Consider the following 15,856-nt stretch of genomic DNA (forward strand, 5'->3'; position numbering starts at 1 on the left):
AACTTTTTAAATAAATCAACATTACAAACTATACAGGGTTTGTAATGTTTGAAATTAATTGAAAACAAATCTTTTACTATCCACGTAATTTTTAAAATGTAATGTTGGTTGCTTAAAAAAAATTTTCTGGCTCATTATTACTTGTGGACTTGTGTATTAGTGAAAAAAGTGTTGTTAAATTTAAAACCTTATGCAACTACCATTACGCAAATGCACAACTTATGGACTATGTGGTCATTCCTGATTCGACAGGAATATTATTATATTAATATGCAAAATTACACTGCGTTATAACTTATAACTTGCAAAATAAGATAAAGTAATACAGAGATAATGCCGTACAATTGAAATTACATATTATTTTAAAAATGTCGCCAAAAGCAAATTACAAGCAGCGCCATCCGCTACCAACTTCCGCCCTCCATCTTTCTTCTCTTGTCAAGTTTTCGAAGAACCAACGTGTTGTTCGTTTTCTTAAAATCCAAAAAATGGGTTTCCAAAATATCTGGTATTCTCACCCCCGCAAATATGGGCAAGGCTCCAGGTCATGGTAAGTACAAAATTGAGACAACCCGCAGCTTTCAAAGTCAATCTTTCATAACATAACCTCAAAAACACGCTATTAATGCTTAATAATTGATTCGTCTTGAGTTTATTGCCAGTTAGCAACAATTTAATTTATTTCCAGCCGAGCTTGCTCAAACAGGCACGGATTGATCCGTAAATATGGGCTCAATATCTGCCGGCAGTGCTTCAGAGAATACGCTGCTGATATTGGCTTCAAGAAGGTAATAAAATCGTCAGTCTGAGACAAATTTACGTTCTAATCTCTATTTTTTCAGCTGGATTAATTTTGGACGTCAAGTGCGTTTTTCAAACACTTGATTATTTAATGTAATTTCTAATTTGAAGTAAATAAAACAACAGTTTAATAAAAAGTAGTTTTATTTAAATAACAACAATCAGTCAAGCTTATGGGGCAATCCTGTTGATGATTTCTCGGGCAGTTTCAGTTGGCACAATTCTCTGTTAAAAAATTTAATCAAAAAACGAAAATAAAGTAAAAAAAATACCTGTGCAACAGTTGTAAGCAAAGTCAAAAGGGAGCGTCTTGGCGGCCTACAGTATCTTTTTCCTCTTTCTTGGCAACACAAATTTGGGAAACAATCGAGAGGATATCGACATTCTTTCGGAAAAACGTCTAAAATCGGGGGTGGGGGAGGCGTACATTGCATATAATTCATCATTAATCTAAACGCTAAAAACAATATTTAGGTATTTCCTTATTTTATTAAAATTTTATTACGTTCAACGAATTGTCGAACACCTGGAATATTGTCCAACTTTGCTTCTGGCGTCCTGCAATATCCCACAATGTCACCATTGAGCATTTTTTCGGGACAACAAATCCTAGGCGAACAGTCACTGTCTTCAGAACACCGTTTTATTTCGAAAATTTCCGGAATTAGCTCAGTGGGGCAAACTCTTTGTACCAACCCAAACAGCGTCGCTAAAATTAGTGAAAAAAGGATTTATGCAAATTGGCTTTCAGCAAGTCGCGACTTTCACTGTCAGATAAAAGAAATTACCGCGGAAGTTTAAGTAGTGGTAATGAAAAGTTGCTTCAGACTCATCTTGAATGATTTTACGAGTGAAGAAAGTTTGGAAATTCCGTCGTGATTAACGGATTACATAAATCAACTTTCAATAGTGTTTGTTATTATCGGAAATCTGCAAATTCAGTTTTCCCTTATGATATTTAACTATAGCCATTAGATAATAACAGTTGGGTAATTCTCAAAATAGAATAAAGTGATAAATTATAAAATGACTTACGACTGTGAACAGGTTCTGGCGAAGGTGCTGGGACCCCTTTCAGGCATCTGTTGTTGCAACAAAGCATGTTTTTGTTGCCTAACTGAGTGCATTCTTTGGCAGTTTTGCAAGGTATCGAAAAAAAGGGCCTCGACTCGTTTTTCCCTGGACAGATTAGTTTGGGCCTCTTCTTGGCTTTTGGAGATGGACGTGGGGGAACGGGGGGTAGGGGTGTGCCCATGGTGATGTTTATGGAGATTTCAGGTTCTTTGGCTTTATGACTATCAGTTATGGCATTTTGCACTGAAATAAAATTATTTATTTTTATTTGTTTGCAAATATTTGCGGCCAAATGCCGTAATTTCTCTAAGAATTGCGCGCAAACCGGATGGTTTTATTATGACACCTACATTGTACGATCAATGCATAATCAACCTTGTAACAGTTCTCAACTCCTGCATTCTTCGCAAGAGATAAATAATTCGATTCCCTTTGAGAAGCGATTTTTCTGGAAATATTTACAGCAAATACCTAATTAGTTGGAGTTTTCTGAATGACGACAGAAAATAATGATCGTAAAAACATAATGGTCCCAATTCGTTTGAAAAAAGTACTATTTTGTAATGACTTATTTGTTTACATCTGATGGTAAAAACGACTTTTGCAAGGTGTATGTACTTGATCTTAAATGACGAGAGAACGTAAGTCCTTGGATGCAAGAAATTCTCGCAAAACCACGTATTGCATGCGCCGACCATCAATTACTAGACTTGGTTAAAAAAGAACAAGAAAAGTTGTGTTTCCTATTAGTCAGTATTAAAAGTTGTAGTAGCTTATAATTGTACTCAATCATCCAGTTTAAAAGTTTAATTCGGCTTTAATTGCAGTGTTTATATTATTTCACTTAAATATATAATAAGAGTAATTTATTTCAACACCATATAGAAAATAAATAAGGCGAGGAATAAGGAACAAAAGCAATATTTTTACTGAATACATTCAGTAGCAGGTATAATTAGTGCTGTAATGTGCTAATTCGTTGACTACACATTTTACTTTTTGCGACATTTCCACTAAATGTTTTTCTTTTAGTATTATTACATCAGACATTCTTTACATTTAACTTTCTTTACTATTGTTTTTTGTTGCATAAAATGCACCAGAATTTTACTAAAGTCGTGCATATGTTGAATTCCATTATGCAGATTTAATTACTTCATCCTAGACTAATCTTTTCGTGTGAACTTTAAATCCATTTTTAGGTATTGCAACACAAAACCTACTTGTATTTTCTTCATATAGGAATGTTAAGCAATCCCACATTTTGATATTTCTAGTGTTAAAAGGTCACAAAGACTTTAGAATCAATTAAAATGATCTCTGCTCTGATTCAAACACTGCATTTTTTTAAAATGGAGAAAACTACACATGTTCACAATATTTTGGGTGCGAAATTTTAATTTAAAATCTATAAATTTAAACGAACTAAGGGATTCTCATCCCTTTGGGTTTTTATTTCGAGCAATATTTAATTTTGCCTTTTGTGTCGAAATATGTGTGACTACAATAATTTAGTAAAAAATAGTCATTCAAGCGAAAAAATATTTATGTTTACTGACCAGTGGTGGTAGATGTATTATGCTGGCACGAGACATTAACACAATTATGAAATAAAAGAAACAACGTAAAAAGATTAAACATTAAAAAACTCATTCTATCACTTGCACTTTCAACTATCACCTACTACATCTCTTACAACCAAAGTTGTATCTGGATGGATGTAAATTAAACAGGTGTCGGTAGGTATATGAGTGGATTTAGTATGTAATACTTTTGCTTTCACGCAGTGACCGAGAAAAGAAAGAGGTATTTTGTGTTCGTACCCATTTATTTATATGGAAATATTACGAGTATATCACTCAACCATTAAAAATTGGTTATTGGGTTAAGCGTAACAATGTTAAATGAAGCCCTCAGCAGTAATATGCTACCAATTTATTCATACATAAATAGACAAATACAAGGAAAACCTCTGCTTCCGTTTATTATTTATTTAACTTTGTTATGTGTATTAATTTAAACTCGTTTATTAATCGACTAGATTTATTACTTTTAAGCATATTTGAAGCAAAACTCGATTTATTAGAGTGCAATACCTAATCACAGAAGGAAATAATTCATATAAAAATATACGTAAAAATGCGGACTACATTTTTCAAAATGATGAATAAAAAATCTCGAGATCTGATATGAAATTATAATGATATCAGATGAATTGAAAGTATGGAACTAAGTATTTTTTGTTTAAACTATTTATTTTCCGAAAAATGATTTTTTTAACAATTTACCTTAGTTTCTCCTCTGTAACTTACGTTTTTTCTTTGGATTTTTCACATTTTATACAAAATACACCTGACAGCAAATAAAAAATATAGAGAAAACTGAACTAATAAAATAATATTCGAATAGTTTCTCTTCACTTAGTAATAAAAGTATATAGATCGATATCACTGGTTCAGCGAGTTTTATCGTAGATATTTAACTGCAATTAACGACTGCAGTAAGATGATTTTCTTTTGAATATATTTTAAGTACAATTTTTTCAAATGTACTATTATTGTTAACTGTTTTTTTCGTTTCATCTTTTTCCAAAGTAAATGGCAACTTAATTTAAATTAGTTTAGCTAGTAATTAACTGTCGTTTAAAGCTTCGTAACTTGAACTAATGGCGAATTAAAATTTTATCTTGGTTGGTTGATATTTACACGTATCGTGTTTTCGTAAATATTTTTTGAACTCATAAATTTAAGACCACAAAAGACGAGTTTTACCAATTTCTTTTATTGATTTCATAATTTATACACTCTTACATAATTTACAATCGGTTACTTTGGTGTTAGAGGATTAATTTCAATTACAAAGATAATTACAGTCATTCCGTATTTCATAATTATATTATAAATACAAAAGTTATATAAGTCATCTCTTCATTTATTTAGATTAACGATATTATTATAGCTACCACTAGAACATGGATACAACGAATTATTTTACATTCACTGATATAAAAATATAATTAAAATGATTAACGCTATCACAATAACAAATGTAAACATTAAGCTAACACCCGTGTCATCCTCGTGCTTGCATCTGAGCACTCAAGACCATCAACTTTTCGCCTAATTTTGCGTTGTGTTCTTTCAAAAACCTTATCAAATCAGCCTGTTTCTGTAGAAAGTCGTACAGTTTCTCTCCCCTTAAAGGACTCCCTATTTCTGTAGCTTCAGGACTCATGGAAGCATTCCACTCCTCTCTTTGCACATCCGGGGGCGCTTTTTGTTTATTAAACCGCTGAACTTTAACTAAAATCAAGTCAATTGACGACCCTAACGGTCTAAAAATGAGAACTTACAAATGTAATTAATGTTAATGCCCGCAATTAAACAAAACTCAAAAGTTATCAAGGCACAAAGATAACCTATGGGAGACATTGTCCCCCCATTGATGCACTTTTCAGCAAAATTGTCGGGGTAGAACTGCTGGGCTATGGCTTGGATTATCATAATGACAGCATTCCACAGACTAACAACGTACAGTGGAAGACGATGATGAATATGAGTTTTATTGTAAAATTCCAAATAACCCAGAATTCTGAGATTGTAATGTTTACGTCTCGCTATTTGATCTACAATCTGGAAGCAACGTCTCAACTGTGGCTAAATACAAAAGTGGGAACGAACCAATGTCAGAAACCACAACCCCGCATGAATATAAATAATAATAAAGTACTCCCGGCACTTGTACTTTTCATCTGGATGCTGTACAGCGAACACTATAGCCACAATTTCCAACGCCAGCGTGAAGAGCAAATGCAGGCTAAAAACTGGCACAGTATTTAAGGGCCGGAAAGTACCATAAGACTCTAGAATGGGTTGCAGGTGCTCTGGATCACCCATGTTTCCAGATTCACTGAAAAACGTGGCACCCTGCAAGCATCGATTGTTTATATTTAAAAGTGACTCACATGTCACTACATTGAGGTTATGTTCGATCTTTCTATTTACTTACGCCTGAATTGGTGTTGAAACTTCTTGATAAACTAACCATTTTTTTAATTATTGCACTAGTTTAATTTCAAACTGGGACATTAATATTTACGGAAGATTCGAAGATTTATTCGAAAAACATGACACTGCGTGCGCAATTATTTGTTTATCGCAAGTAACTAATTAAATTAAATGGTAATGAGCGCAGCATCATTAAGCGCTAAATTGGTGGTCATTTGCGCGTATTTTTGTTAACTGACATTAAAATTTAGGACAGTTTAATAAAACATTAAAATTATGATAATTGTTCGTTTTTTTTATAAAATAGGGATTTTTTACACGGTGTGTGTTTTTCCAATTTTCCAAGTTGGGCAACCTGTACCAAACAATAATTTTTTTCAAAATTAATTTAACTCAAAAAACAAAAATTGCATCATAATTCCAAACAAAACCAGACTTTATGCACTTTTCTGTGTCTGAAACTCTGAGACATGCAAAAAAAGTTAATTGGATCGATTTGGAAATGTTTCATTTTTTTCGATTTTTGTCGGTTTTTCTTATCCGCAGCATTTATCAACCAATAAATCTAGAAGTGTTGACAGGAATCTCATTAAATTTAGTTAATTAATCTTTCTTGGATCTATAGTTATCGTGTAAATTACCAATAAATGCAAAAATAGCCAAAAAATTTTTTATATAGTTTTCTCGACGCTAATCTATTTCCCAGAATATTTTGCATAATGTGCAATTGGCAATATCTTCATTTTGTCGACTAGTTTTGTGATAATTAACAAAAAAAAATTCAAACAGACAAATTTGATGTGCTGGTTAGGATGGAATTCTAGTTTCACTGTAATCGGCGTTTGAAATTTGAATGTTTTTTATGAGACTTGGAAAAAAACAAGTTTTTTTCTAGGAAACTTTAAAGGCACGAATCAACGACGTTAAATGAAGTGGTAAAAAATAAAATATTATTTGAGAAATTTTATGTAATATTTCCAAGCTTATTTCTGTGAGATAAATCCTTAGAAAACGTTAAGTTTAGTTTTTTACTAGTTAAAGATTTATTATTTATACTTTTAGTTTTAAGTTTCAAGAACAATTTAAGCAAAATTTCGGCAAGATTTCATATTGGGTCCAAGAATAGCAGAGTCATAATTTTTTAATTGTCCTTCTAACAAACAAGAAATGTTTTATTGCTTAATTTAAGATTCTTAAAGGATACTGCTTTTTTTCTTGTTTTTATTTTCTGAAACTACGTAAGTAGTATGTAACTTACTTATTTCAGTCTGGTGAATAAAACATCTCAAGGTCTACTCAACCAATTATAATGGATTTTTATCTCCATCGCCGATGCCGCGATAATTTTTATTAATTCTAAAAGCTCAACATTTTGGGAAAATTCAGAGCTATTTGAAACTCGTGGAGCTTTTAGAGCTTATTTTTATTAATCAAACTTACACATGTTTTATTTTCAAGTTTTCAGGCATCGGAACATTAACAATTTTTTTAATAATACACAGTATCCGAGGGCTTAATTAAAGTTACTGATTTGATGTGATGATAAAACTATCAACCTTTCACAAAGCTTTAGCTACCATAAACCTCATTCAAATAAACTGCCCTGTATTCTAAAATCCCAAAAGGACCGAAACACCCGTTGTCTCATTTACATTTTTATCAATTTTCTTTAGATAAATTGATTAACTTTTTTATTGACTAATAAACGTCAAAATACAGAGACATCGATTAAACGGTTAATGCGACACCTGATTACAGTATCTCGCATCCATGCTGTCCTCATTATTTTATTTACCAAGAAAAATACATTTGTTTCCTTTTCAATACAGAGTCATTTGAAGACGAGAAAAATTATATTATTTTTCTCTGAAGCTTTCTGTTTTATGTCTTGATTGGGACGACGGAAAACCGAAACCTTTCAAATTTTTGCAACATATGTCCGCGAAAATATTTATAGAGTATGAGGGAAGTGGATATACACACTCATCCATAAAATAAACAGACTTTTATTTTAATATGTAGCGCAAATGGGGCCAGATTCCTGCAACCACCACCTATTATTAAACCCGCAACAGCACCAAGATTTTGCGCTAGATCGCATTGAATTAATCGTAAAATTGATAAATTGCGAGTGTTGTCATCATTTTCATTTATCCGAAAATGATATATTCGAAAAAGATAGCTTGCGCATGTGTAATTTACATTAAAAACATGACGCTCTCCTCCAATATTTGTTTGTGTAACATTCACGGTCGTCGCGGCGCTTTAGATAACATAATAATCAGCGTGCATTCGCGTAAGAACTTCAGGAACTCGTAAATTTTCACATTCGATGGTTTGGCGCTTCCTGGCGTTAAAATTTGAATTTTGTAATGCATTTGCGAGGTAAGAATTTCAAATTTTTTCAAACTTTGGACGAAAGTGGCAGTTTTAGCGGAATGAACCGGTAGACGGAAATGTCATCGGTGGAGGACATAAATGTCGACGACTCGCCGGAATCGCCTGTGGATTCAAAGGACAATGCACTTTTCGAGCCAAAAGCTCAGCCGAAGATTATTCGGGTACTCACCGTGTTAGCCTACATACTCAGCGTGTCCATGGCAGCCATCCTCTTATCAATCTATTATATCTTTATGTGGAACGAACACAAAACTTATGCCCTGCATAATGAATTTGTGCCCCCCGGCGCCGCATCTTCGCTTATGGAGGAAGCCAACTTTACCACTCCTACCTTCCACACAGACCAACTTCCACAAATAGGTAGATAAGGGTTATCACGAATTTTTTCAAAATTAACTCGTTCCGAAAACCCTCATCAATTTTCTAATTTATTCAATTACTTTCCGGCAATTTAATACGTTTAAGTGCGCTAAATGGAATTATTGGCTTTATTGATTACTCATTGCTTTATCAATAAAAATAGCAAGCCGCTCGTTTGCGAAGCCATCGTATCCACTTTAAGAGAGTTTTATGTAAGAAGATTATGCGTGTTTTTAAATGGATTAGCTTGTGTACAACCGAAACTTCAATCTGTTTTTATTAGTTAAGCATTTTAAATAATTAATCGGCGTTTGTTGATTGGGTAAAAGTGAACTGACAACAAATATTAACAATCACTGGTCTAATTAGATAACTGTTCTTTACCAAATTGATCAGTGCAGAGATTGCAACTGATTAGGTTGCTAATTGGATATAATATTTCGTGGCAGCGTTAAAGTTATTACTGTCACACAGATCGTTACATTTTATTGCAGCTCATTATTACGTACGTTACATCTGAAACAACAGTGCGTAACAAAACATTAAAATCAAAAAATAAGCATTCCAGTTTAATAAATGCGAAAAGAACAAACGATCCAATCTGGTTTCGTTTCTAAATTAAAAAATCACAAACATAAAAGCTTGCTTATATCAAAGCAGTAAAACGGACGTTCAAATTGCTTAGTGGGTTTTCTGGTTTTACATAATGCTGCAAGGAAGTGAATGTTCTATTGTAGCTCTCTATTGACGATAGCCATCCGAATTCTATAAATTGAAATAATGGTCTTCATTATGTTGCATAATATTCATCAGATGGTAAAGATTATTTTACTGCAAGTAAAAGTAATAACTTTCCAACAAAATAGCTTCGTTAAAACGTAGTCTCAGATCAACAGGTTAACGGGAACAATTGTGACAAAAATATGTCAATCAAAATGTATTTACGGAAGATAATAGCTCTACATCTGAAGCGACAAAATGTCGATACAAGCATTAAACACAGTTCTTATTGGAAAACTGAGGCTTTATTCCTTTCAAATATCACGCTTAAAGAGAAATGAAGATTCAATGTTTTGTTTGAGGAAATTTAGATCATTTTTAGATAATTTTGTAAAATCCAAATCGACGTTATGCAATATTTTGCGTCATATGTGGTTTAAGCATTTTTTAATTCTACTTTAACGCACTTCCTTTTGTTTGCGCTTCATTAATTTACTTCGGTGAATGTTTAAAACAAAATGTAATTCATAACATATTATTTAATTCAGTCGTTCTACATTTGCCTACAAAATGAATCATGACTTGTTTCAAGTTATAATTTCGCAGTGTTTTTAACGTGGCTTTTTTGCATTTCAAAATATTTAGTAAGTGGATGTAATTTACGTTTCTAGAATTCCCAAACTTTACAAAAAATTAACTATCGGTTTGTTAGTATTTGCAAATACAAATTTGAATCAATTTTAAAATAATTTCAAATCGTTTATTATAAGGAAAAAATAATTTCTTGTTCTGGCAATAAAAATTCCACCGTAAGTGGAAGTCTAACTTATCACTTTTAAATTAAAAAAAAATTAATCGCACTTTCACCAAAAGTATTAAAAATTACTCGACTGCTCTAAAAGTCGATATCTATTTTTAAGTAAAAATTTTTTTATGTGCTGATGATCTCAGCAAAATTTCAAATGTTAAAAAAATTAAAAATTTGTACACAAAATTGATGTACCCTTTTATTTGGAAAAAAATTCTTTGGACGCAGCTTTTCATGCTGACAATTTTTTGTTTTTTTTTTAATTATTATTTGCTAGTACCTAGTTTATGCTTTTTTAATTTTCAGATACAAATTCAGATTCAGACAAAAGACTTCACTCTGCTAAAAATTTAAAATATCAATTGGTAGTAGGTACTTTTGTTGTACTACGTAAGAAATACGAGTATTTCGATAAAATTAACGCAATAATTTTTGAAAAAAGAAAATGGCAATTGTTTGGTGTATGAAAAATGAGAGAACACCTATTTTAAGCGTGCTTGCATAAAAGTAAAAATATCTTCCTCGACGGTTGTTACATTACTACTGAACTGTGTTCGAGCGAATTCCAATCACACAAGATATTTTTCTTAAAATATCGGTCCTTGGCTTTTAAATAAAAAAAAAATGGAAAACCCCTTTTGAAAATTGTGGAGGTTGCGCATGGAATCCTTGTCCTGGTTTGCTCCAAACAGCTGTAATTTATTGATTGACCCGGTGTGAAAGATGCGAAAACCAAAACAATAGTGTCCTGATTTGAAAAGCAAGTAGCAAGCGACTGTTTAGAACGCTGTAAAATGATCGATTGTTGCAAAGAATCCCCCCAAGCAGACAAACGTAAACGAATAGAAATAACTCATAATAACCAGACCGCATTAGTGTACATTATTATCAAAAAGCAGTAATTCAGCCCAATCCATCAGCGTGGCGTGTAAATTCCTCAAAGCTCTCCTCATTTTCAAATCCAAAATGTCGTACAAAATCTCCATGAAAAATGGCATCAACTGCACGGAAGCACAGTGGATTAAGAGCAACAATTTGGTGGACACTAGTGTTAAACTTGCGGGCGAGGAAGCCAAAGACCGACTTTACGAGCCCAAGCACAAAAAGAAGGTTGTGAGAGTGTTAACAGTCATAGCTTATGTTTTTTTCGTTTCGTTGGCGGCAATTATGCTCTCGCTGTATTACGTTTTCTTGTGGAACGGAGGACAAAAGACTTTGCCCAAATATCCGATACAGCGCGAAGCGCAAATGAAATGCGACATTGTTGCAGGTGAGAGCAGGAAAATAAGAAATTTGTACCACATTTTTGTTGCAGAGATGCAACAACAGATCACCAACGTTGCAACAAACGAGGTTTTTTCCACTCCCTCGTCCACGGAGGAAAACACCACGTCGCCGGGCTTCGGACTCAGCTTCGACAATGATGAATTCGAGAAAACAAGCACATTTATGAAAAAAATTATGTACAAATACCCCTACGATGAAAACGACTAGGGCAAACAAATACTTCCTGTTTGCTCCCATGACGTGTTTACATTATACGCATTACTTCGTAATAGGGTTTATTCTGTATTTTTAGCTAACATTTTGATATCATCATTAATTTATTTTTATAAAAGAATTGCGGCGTTTTACCAAATTATGGTAGGTTCTAGAATAGAAAAAAAGGTTTGCGACTTGATTATTTATAAGGCTTGAGGATAAAACCTTTTATTGAAGGTTGATTGGTTACAATTTTCTTTTTTTTTTTTTTGGAAAAGTTTTCACAGGTCTCGAATTTTGTGTAAATTTTTCCAGTGTTAGTCACAGGATTAAAAAGAATAGCAGTTTCCAGAGCGTTTACAGTATTTTAGAATGAAGGTATTGGTAACATAAATCATCTTCATCCAAATGTTTATCATCGCTCAGCTTTCATTCACTCGCGTGTGAGCTTATAAACAGATGGAAACTGGTGCAATACTTCAAAATTAATCCAACGCGCATTGTGTAAGATTGCGAAAATTAAAAAAAAAGTTATGAAAGAGATTACTATTATCTTATGACGGAGGTTTGCAGTTGAAGGGAACCGGAAGTCTGTTCAACTTAAAGAGGTTCGAAAATTGATTTCTATTAGAAAACGCTCGAATGCAGCAAAAAACTTCGACATATTATTGAAATTTTGGGATCTAAAAGTTCGACTTATTAAGGTTCCACTGTAGTTATTTATTATTATGTTCTACGGGTCGCCATTTTTATTAAAGCACTCTTCCAAATTTTGGCGATTTTTTGACATTTTATCGTGTCTTCAGTCTTATTTGGCAAAAGTATGACCACTTTCTCGTAGGCATACGGTTTTTTTGGCAGAGTTGTGGGATTCAAATTTGGCGCCAGTTTCATTATAGCACTCATTTAAATTTTGACGATTTTCTCCCATTTTTTTACAGAAACACGGTTCCTGAATGCAGCATTTGGCAGAAAGTTGCATATTTTCTTTAATTTTGGCGATTTTCTGTTACTTATTGCAGTTGCATATTTTCTTTAATTTTGGCGATTTTCTGTTACTTATTGCAGAAAATATATTTGGGTTTTTCGTAAAAATCAAGCCGCAAGCCTCTTTGTGAAAAAAAACAACAGAATTTTGTTAATTTTTTATTAACATAAAAAATACAATCACATTTAGATCTTTAATTTCTGTCTTTTAATCAGCACCGGTGACCATCATGTGGACATTTCTCTCCGACTGTAACATTTTTGTGGCCCTTTCTGTCCCAACAATTGCCGCTAACCGGTGAACATCATATTTCGAATAAATTACATTTACCGTCATATTTGATAAACTTCCGATTTTTTTATTCATGTTGGCTTCCTAAAACAAAATAATCAAACCCCTCTTAAAATTAAACCATCAATAATTACCTGCATTAGATTACACATTTCATAATAAAAATGCGGAAAAGTTGGCGGTTGATAAAAAACTAAATGGCGTATACCTTTAACTCTGACGCGATTAAAAAAATGAAATCGCTCAGTATACAATAAAAAATGAGTGTCTCCGTGATAAAACATGTCTCGGGCTCGTGCTACTTTACCGTCCTAAAACAATATGAAAAGACAGTAGCAGACGACAGTCATTTAAGCAAGAGTTTGATTTTTTTTGCTGTCTTAAAGACGAAAAATTACCTTGGAATATTCGCAAATTTGCCCAAAACTGAGCTCCTCCTTCTTAAAATAATTCCTCAAACGCACAAAATCGAAATAACTCGGCACATAAATCATCGTCTGTTTCATCAAACTGTCCCTCTGCAGAGGTAAGAGTTTATTGATAAAAAACTCAAACCGGGCCTCAATTGCGGCCTGTGCATTCGGGGCCTCAAATTTATGAAATACGTGCGGTATCTGAACAACGACTTGTCCAATCGACCCCAACTCGACTGGATTCGAGATTTTGACTTTCCCAGCGAAATTGTTACATTTCTTATTAAAAATTGAGTTAATCTCGGGCAAAACAATCGACGAAAATATCAAAGTCTGTCGGTAATATTGCGCCCATCCGTTCAAACTCCAGGTCCGAACTCGCGAAAAATCAGTCCCATGTGAGTCTTTCGGCTGCAAGTGGAGATGATTTATAACGTGAATAAAGTGGTCCCAGTTTTGCATCGAAAATAATTCGGTTTGGTCCAGAATTAGAAGTTCTATGGAGGCGAGAAAATCGTAGTCACGTTGGGGTTCGCCTTCAGCGCCGATTATTGTCCGGAGCCCCAAAGGCGAAGCTATGATAATATCGGAGGAGTAAAAGTCAGCGAACAGCTAAAATGATTTGTGTGTTAAGTGATTCCCCTAAAATGCGGTGCCAACCTTCAGGCTCTTTTTTGTAACAGTAATGCCAATCTTAAAATCGTCGCTTGTGTTTCCGGTGAAAGTCAGTTCGTAGTCTTCGGGTTTGGGGTTCTTTTTGGGCATCGGAATTTCATTGCCTGTGTACTCCTCCAGAAATCTTTTTTTGTTCATTACGTGACCTTTATCTTCAGGCAGGAGTATGTTTATTATCATTTGGATGATTTTAAAAGCCGAGTCTTTGAAGGGAACAACCATAAGAATCTATATATTTTTTTGAGTAAAGAATAAAACATAAAAAAATAAGACTTACCTTGGGCCTAACTAATCCCTGGTCTCTAAAATCCTCAGGAACGTCGTCCTTTTTTGATAAACGTACATTGTGGTGAACAACTTTTAACCGTGTTTTTAAAATGTGATTTACGGCATGAAGGCAATAAACAAATCTGATTTCCTCAGCATTATTAAAGTTTCTTTGGGTAAAATACAAATCTTGATAATTGTTAATTATCGAAAACAATTCAGACTGAAAATCAGTAAATACTGTATCATCCTCTTTTAGTGAATCATTGGCCTTAGATAAATTATCTATAATTTGTGATTTAATGAACAAATTATCCGGTTTTTTGAGGTCTGAGGTGTTCATTTTTTTAGGTACTGAACCCGGTGGTGCAAATTTTTTCTTTTCTTCTATTGTAAACGAATTTTTCTCTTCCTTTAATTCTTCAAATTGTGGTATTTGAACTAACAGGCGCCCTAAACTTGGCCAGTTTAAAACAGAATCGTTGACCAATACTGGAGAGGATTGTAATGACTTTAAAACACTTTCATGCAGTTCATAACAAACATGTTTTACAAAGGGATCATTCAAGTTATCACTATCCTCATTTTGCGCGCTATCAACTGCCACCTCATCCTCATCTTCTTCCGAATCTGGGGTGTCTTCATTTTTTGTTAATGTTTCCTCGTCCGTGTCTTCATTTTCCTCAAGAATGTCCTCAGGAGAGTTTTCATCTTCTTCGTCTGAACTTTCGTCGCTACTTGATATCGCAAGTGATTGTTTATGTTGCAGTTTTGAACCAAAAGTAGACATTAACTCCTTCATCGGATCAATTTCCTCCTCACTTTCTGAAGACTCTTGCTCGGGCTGAGCTTCTTTTTCAACTTTTTGCCGTTTCTCGTAATTTTCTTCACTAGCCTCAAACTTACGCTTCTTAGTGGGCTTTTTAGTGTCTTGACGATACAAGCTGTAAGTCTTTCTCGGTTTGGTTTTCTTTTTATCAAACTTTTTCGATTTTTTTGACCGGCCTCCAACCACGTCTCGGTACTTTACCTTACCTCTGGCCATACCGTTTTTGTGAAAAAATAACGCAATACACTAGTCTTCTATAAAAAATTGTAGATAGGCCTCTTTTAACGTTTTTTATTTTTGAGAAAGGTTATAATAAAAGTGAGGTTAATACGTCAACGTGAAACTTGACAACCAATGTCGCCAATGTAAGAAATGATCAATATATGATTTTTGCAATAACAATAATTAGCACGTGAAGTAGTAAATGATCAATGTGTTTTTGTACTTGTAATGTTTATTTGAAAAGTTTTGAAAGCATTTATTTGTCTACTTATTGGGGAAAAACAGAAATAAAGATTTCCCCAAGTGTTTGCCGCTCCCCAACATAGATGTCACTGGATGTATAATTTTTGCATTTATTCAAATCAGAAAAATGTCGAAGTAGAAGATGCTCGAAAATGCAAATTCTTGTCCCGGATTTCCCCGAATAAGTTGAGAGAATGATAATTTTTCTTTCTTGTAGTGAAATAACTTCAATTATTGGTAAATAGTCAATAATTAAAGACTTGTGGCTTTAGTCGT

General features: G+C 33.5%; 5 protein-coding genes across 6 annotated transcripts; 2 read left to right on the forward strand and 3 right to left on the reverse strand.

Annotated features, from left to right (window-relative positions):
• The first annotated feature begins 414 nt into the window (after positions 1 to 414).
• RpS29 (Ribosomal protein S29) lies at positions 415 to 938 on the forward strand. The gene is made up of 3 exons (XM_966256.5): positions 415 to 550; positions 689 to 788; positions 843 to 938. Exons 1-3 carry the CDS (start codon positions 489 to 491, stop codon positions 849 to 851), a joined length of 171 nt encoding a protein of 56 aa, XP_971349.1. The 5' UTR covers positions 415 to 488; the 3' UTR covers positions 852 to 938.
• LOC103313831 (uncharacterized protein) lies at positions 427 to 2,248 on the reverse strand. The gene is made up of 5 exons (XM_015982180.2): positions 2,226 to 2,248; positions 1,837 to 2,118; positions 1,307 to 1,510; positions 1,074 to 1,258; positions 427 to 1,026 (listed from the first exon to the last, which is right to left on the reverse strand). The coding sequence occupies exons 2-5, from the start codon at positions 2,054 to 2,056 to the stop codon at positions 973 to 975; spliced, it is 663 nt and encodes a 220-aa protein (XP_015837666.1). The 5' UTR covers positions 2,057 to 2,118; positions 2,226 to 2,248; the 3' UTR covers positions 427 to 972.
• Positions 2,249 to 4,634: 2,386 nt separating this feature from the next.
• LOC660053 (uncharacterized protein) lies at positions 4,635 to 6,047 on the reverse strand. Its single transcript, XM_966315.5, has 4 exons — positions 5,884 to 6,047; positions 5,556 to 5,801; positions 5,228 to 5,507; positions 4,635 to 5,177 (listed from the first exon to the last, which is right to left on the reverse strand). Exons 1-4 carry the CDS (start codon positions 5,920 to 5,922, stop codon positions 4,948 to 4,950), a joined length of 795 nt encoding a protein of 264 aa, XP_971408.3. The 5' UTR covers positions 5,923 to 6,047; the 3' UTR covers positions 4,635 to 4,947.
• Positions 6,048 to 8,338: 2,291 nt separating this feature from the next.
• inaF-D lies at positions 8,339 to 12,837 on the forward strand. Of its 2 annotated transcripts, none has more exons than XM_008198099.3 (2): positions 8,339 to 8,642; positions 11,486 to 12,837. In XM_008198099.3, exons 1-2 carry the CDS (start codon positions 8,339 to 8,341, stop codon positions 11,662 to 11,664), a joined length of 483 nt encoding a protein of 160 aa, XP_008196321.3. In that variant the 3' UTR covers positions 11,665 to 12,837. The 2 variants fall into 2 exon arrangements, with proteins under 2 accessions (XP_008196321.3, XP_008196322.1); XM_008198100.3 differs by lacking the exon at positions 8,339 to 8,642 and adding an exon at positions 10,477 to 11,440.
• LOC660244 (uncharacterized protein) lies at positions 12,786 to 15,475 on the reverse strand. The gene is made up of 5 exons (XM_008198101.3): positions 14,297 to 15,475; positions 14,005 to 14,247; positions 13,330 to 13,956; positions 13,066 to 13,242; positions 12,786 to 13,015 (listed from the first exon to the last, which is right to left on the reverse strand). The coding sequence occupies exons 1-5, from the start codon at positions 15,329 to 15,331 to the stop codon at positions 12,848 to 12,850; spliced, it is 2,250 nt and encodes a 749-aa protein (XP_008196323.2). The 5' UTR covers positions 15,332 to 15,475; the 3' UTR covers positions 12,786 to 12,847.
• Between the last annotated feature and the right edge of the window lie 381 nt (positions 15,476 to 15,856).

This window comes from Tribolium castaneum, chromosome 3, assembly GCF_031307605.1.
Source record: "Tribolium castaneum strain GA2 chromosome 3, icTriCast1.1, whole genome shotgun sequence".
NCBI lineage: Eukaryota > Metazoa > Arthropoda > Insecta > Coleoptera > Tenebrionidae > Tribolium > Tribolium castaneum.

Excerpts from the sequence above, each read along its gene's own strand:
- LOC103313831 (XM_015982180.2), bottom strand. The coding sequence starts at position 2,056 with ATGGGCACACCCCTACCCCCCGTTCCCCCACGTCCATCTCCAAAAGCC. Across the intron at positions 1,259-1,306 it reads TGTTCGACAATTCGTTGAAC|CGTTTAGATTAATGATGAAT; the intron begins GTAATAAAATTT and ends TATTGTTTTTAG. Across the intron at positions 1,027-1,073 it reads TGCTTACAACTGTTGCACAG|AGAATTGTGCCAACTGAAAC; the intron begins GTATTTTTTTTA and ends ATTTTTTAACAG.
- inaF-D (XM_008198099.3), top strand. The coding sequence starts at position 8,339 with ATGTCATCGGTGGAGGACATAAATGTCGACGACTCGCCGGAATCGCCT. Across the intron at positions 8,643-11,485 it reads AGACCAACTTCCACAAATAG|AGATGCAACAACAGATCACC; the intron begins GTAGATAAGGGT and ends TTTTTGTTGCAG.
- LOC660053 (XM_966315.5), bottom strand. The coding sequence starts at position 5,922 with ATGGTTAGTTTATCAAGAAGTTTCAACACCAATTCAGGC. Across the intron at positions 5,802-5,883 it reads GTTTCAACACCAATTCAGGC|GGTGCCACGTTTTTCAGTGA; the intron begins GTAAGTAAATAG and ends CGATGCTTGCAG. Across the intron at positions 5,508-5,555 it reads GGTTGTGGTTTCTGACATTG|ATTGTAGATCAAATAGCGAG; the intron begins GTTCGTTCCCAC and ends CGTTGCTTCCAG.
- LOC660244 (XM_008198101.3), bottom strand. The coding sequence starts at position 15,331 with ATGGCCAGAGGTAAGGTAAAGTACCGAGACGTGGTTGGAGGCCGGTCA. Across the intron at positions 13,957-14,004 it reads TTACAAAAAAGAGCCTGAAG|CTGTTCGCTGACTTTTACTC; the intron begins GTTGGCACCGCA and ends AAATCATTTTAG. Across the intron at positions 13,016-13,065 it reads AAATGTGTAATCTAATGCAG|GAAGCCAACATGAATAAAAA; the intron begins GTAATTATTGAT and ends ATTTTGTTTTAG.
- RpS29 (XM_966256.5), top strand. The coding sequence starts at position 489 with ATGGGTTTCCAAAATATCTGGTATTCTCACCCCCGCAAATATGGGCAA. Across the intron at positions 551-688 it reads GGGCAAGGCTCCAGGTCATG|CCGAGCTTGCTCAAACAGGC; the intron begins GTAAGTACAAAA and ends ATTTATTTCCAG.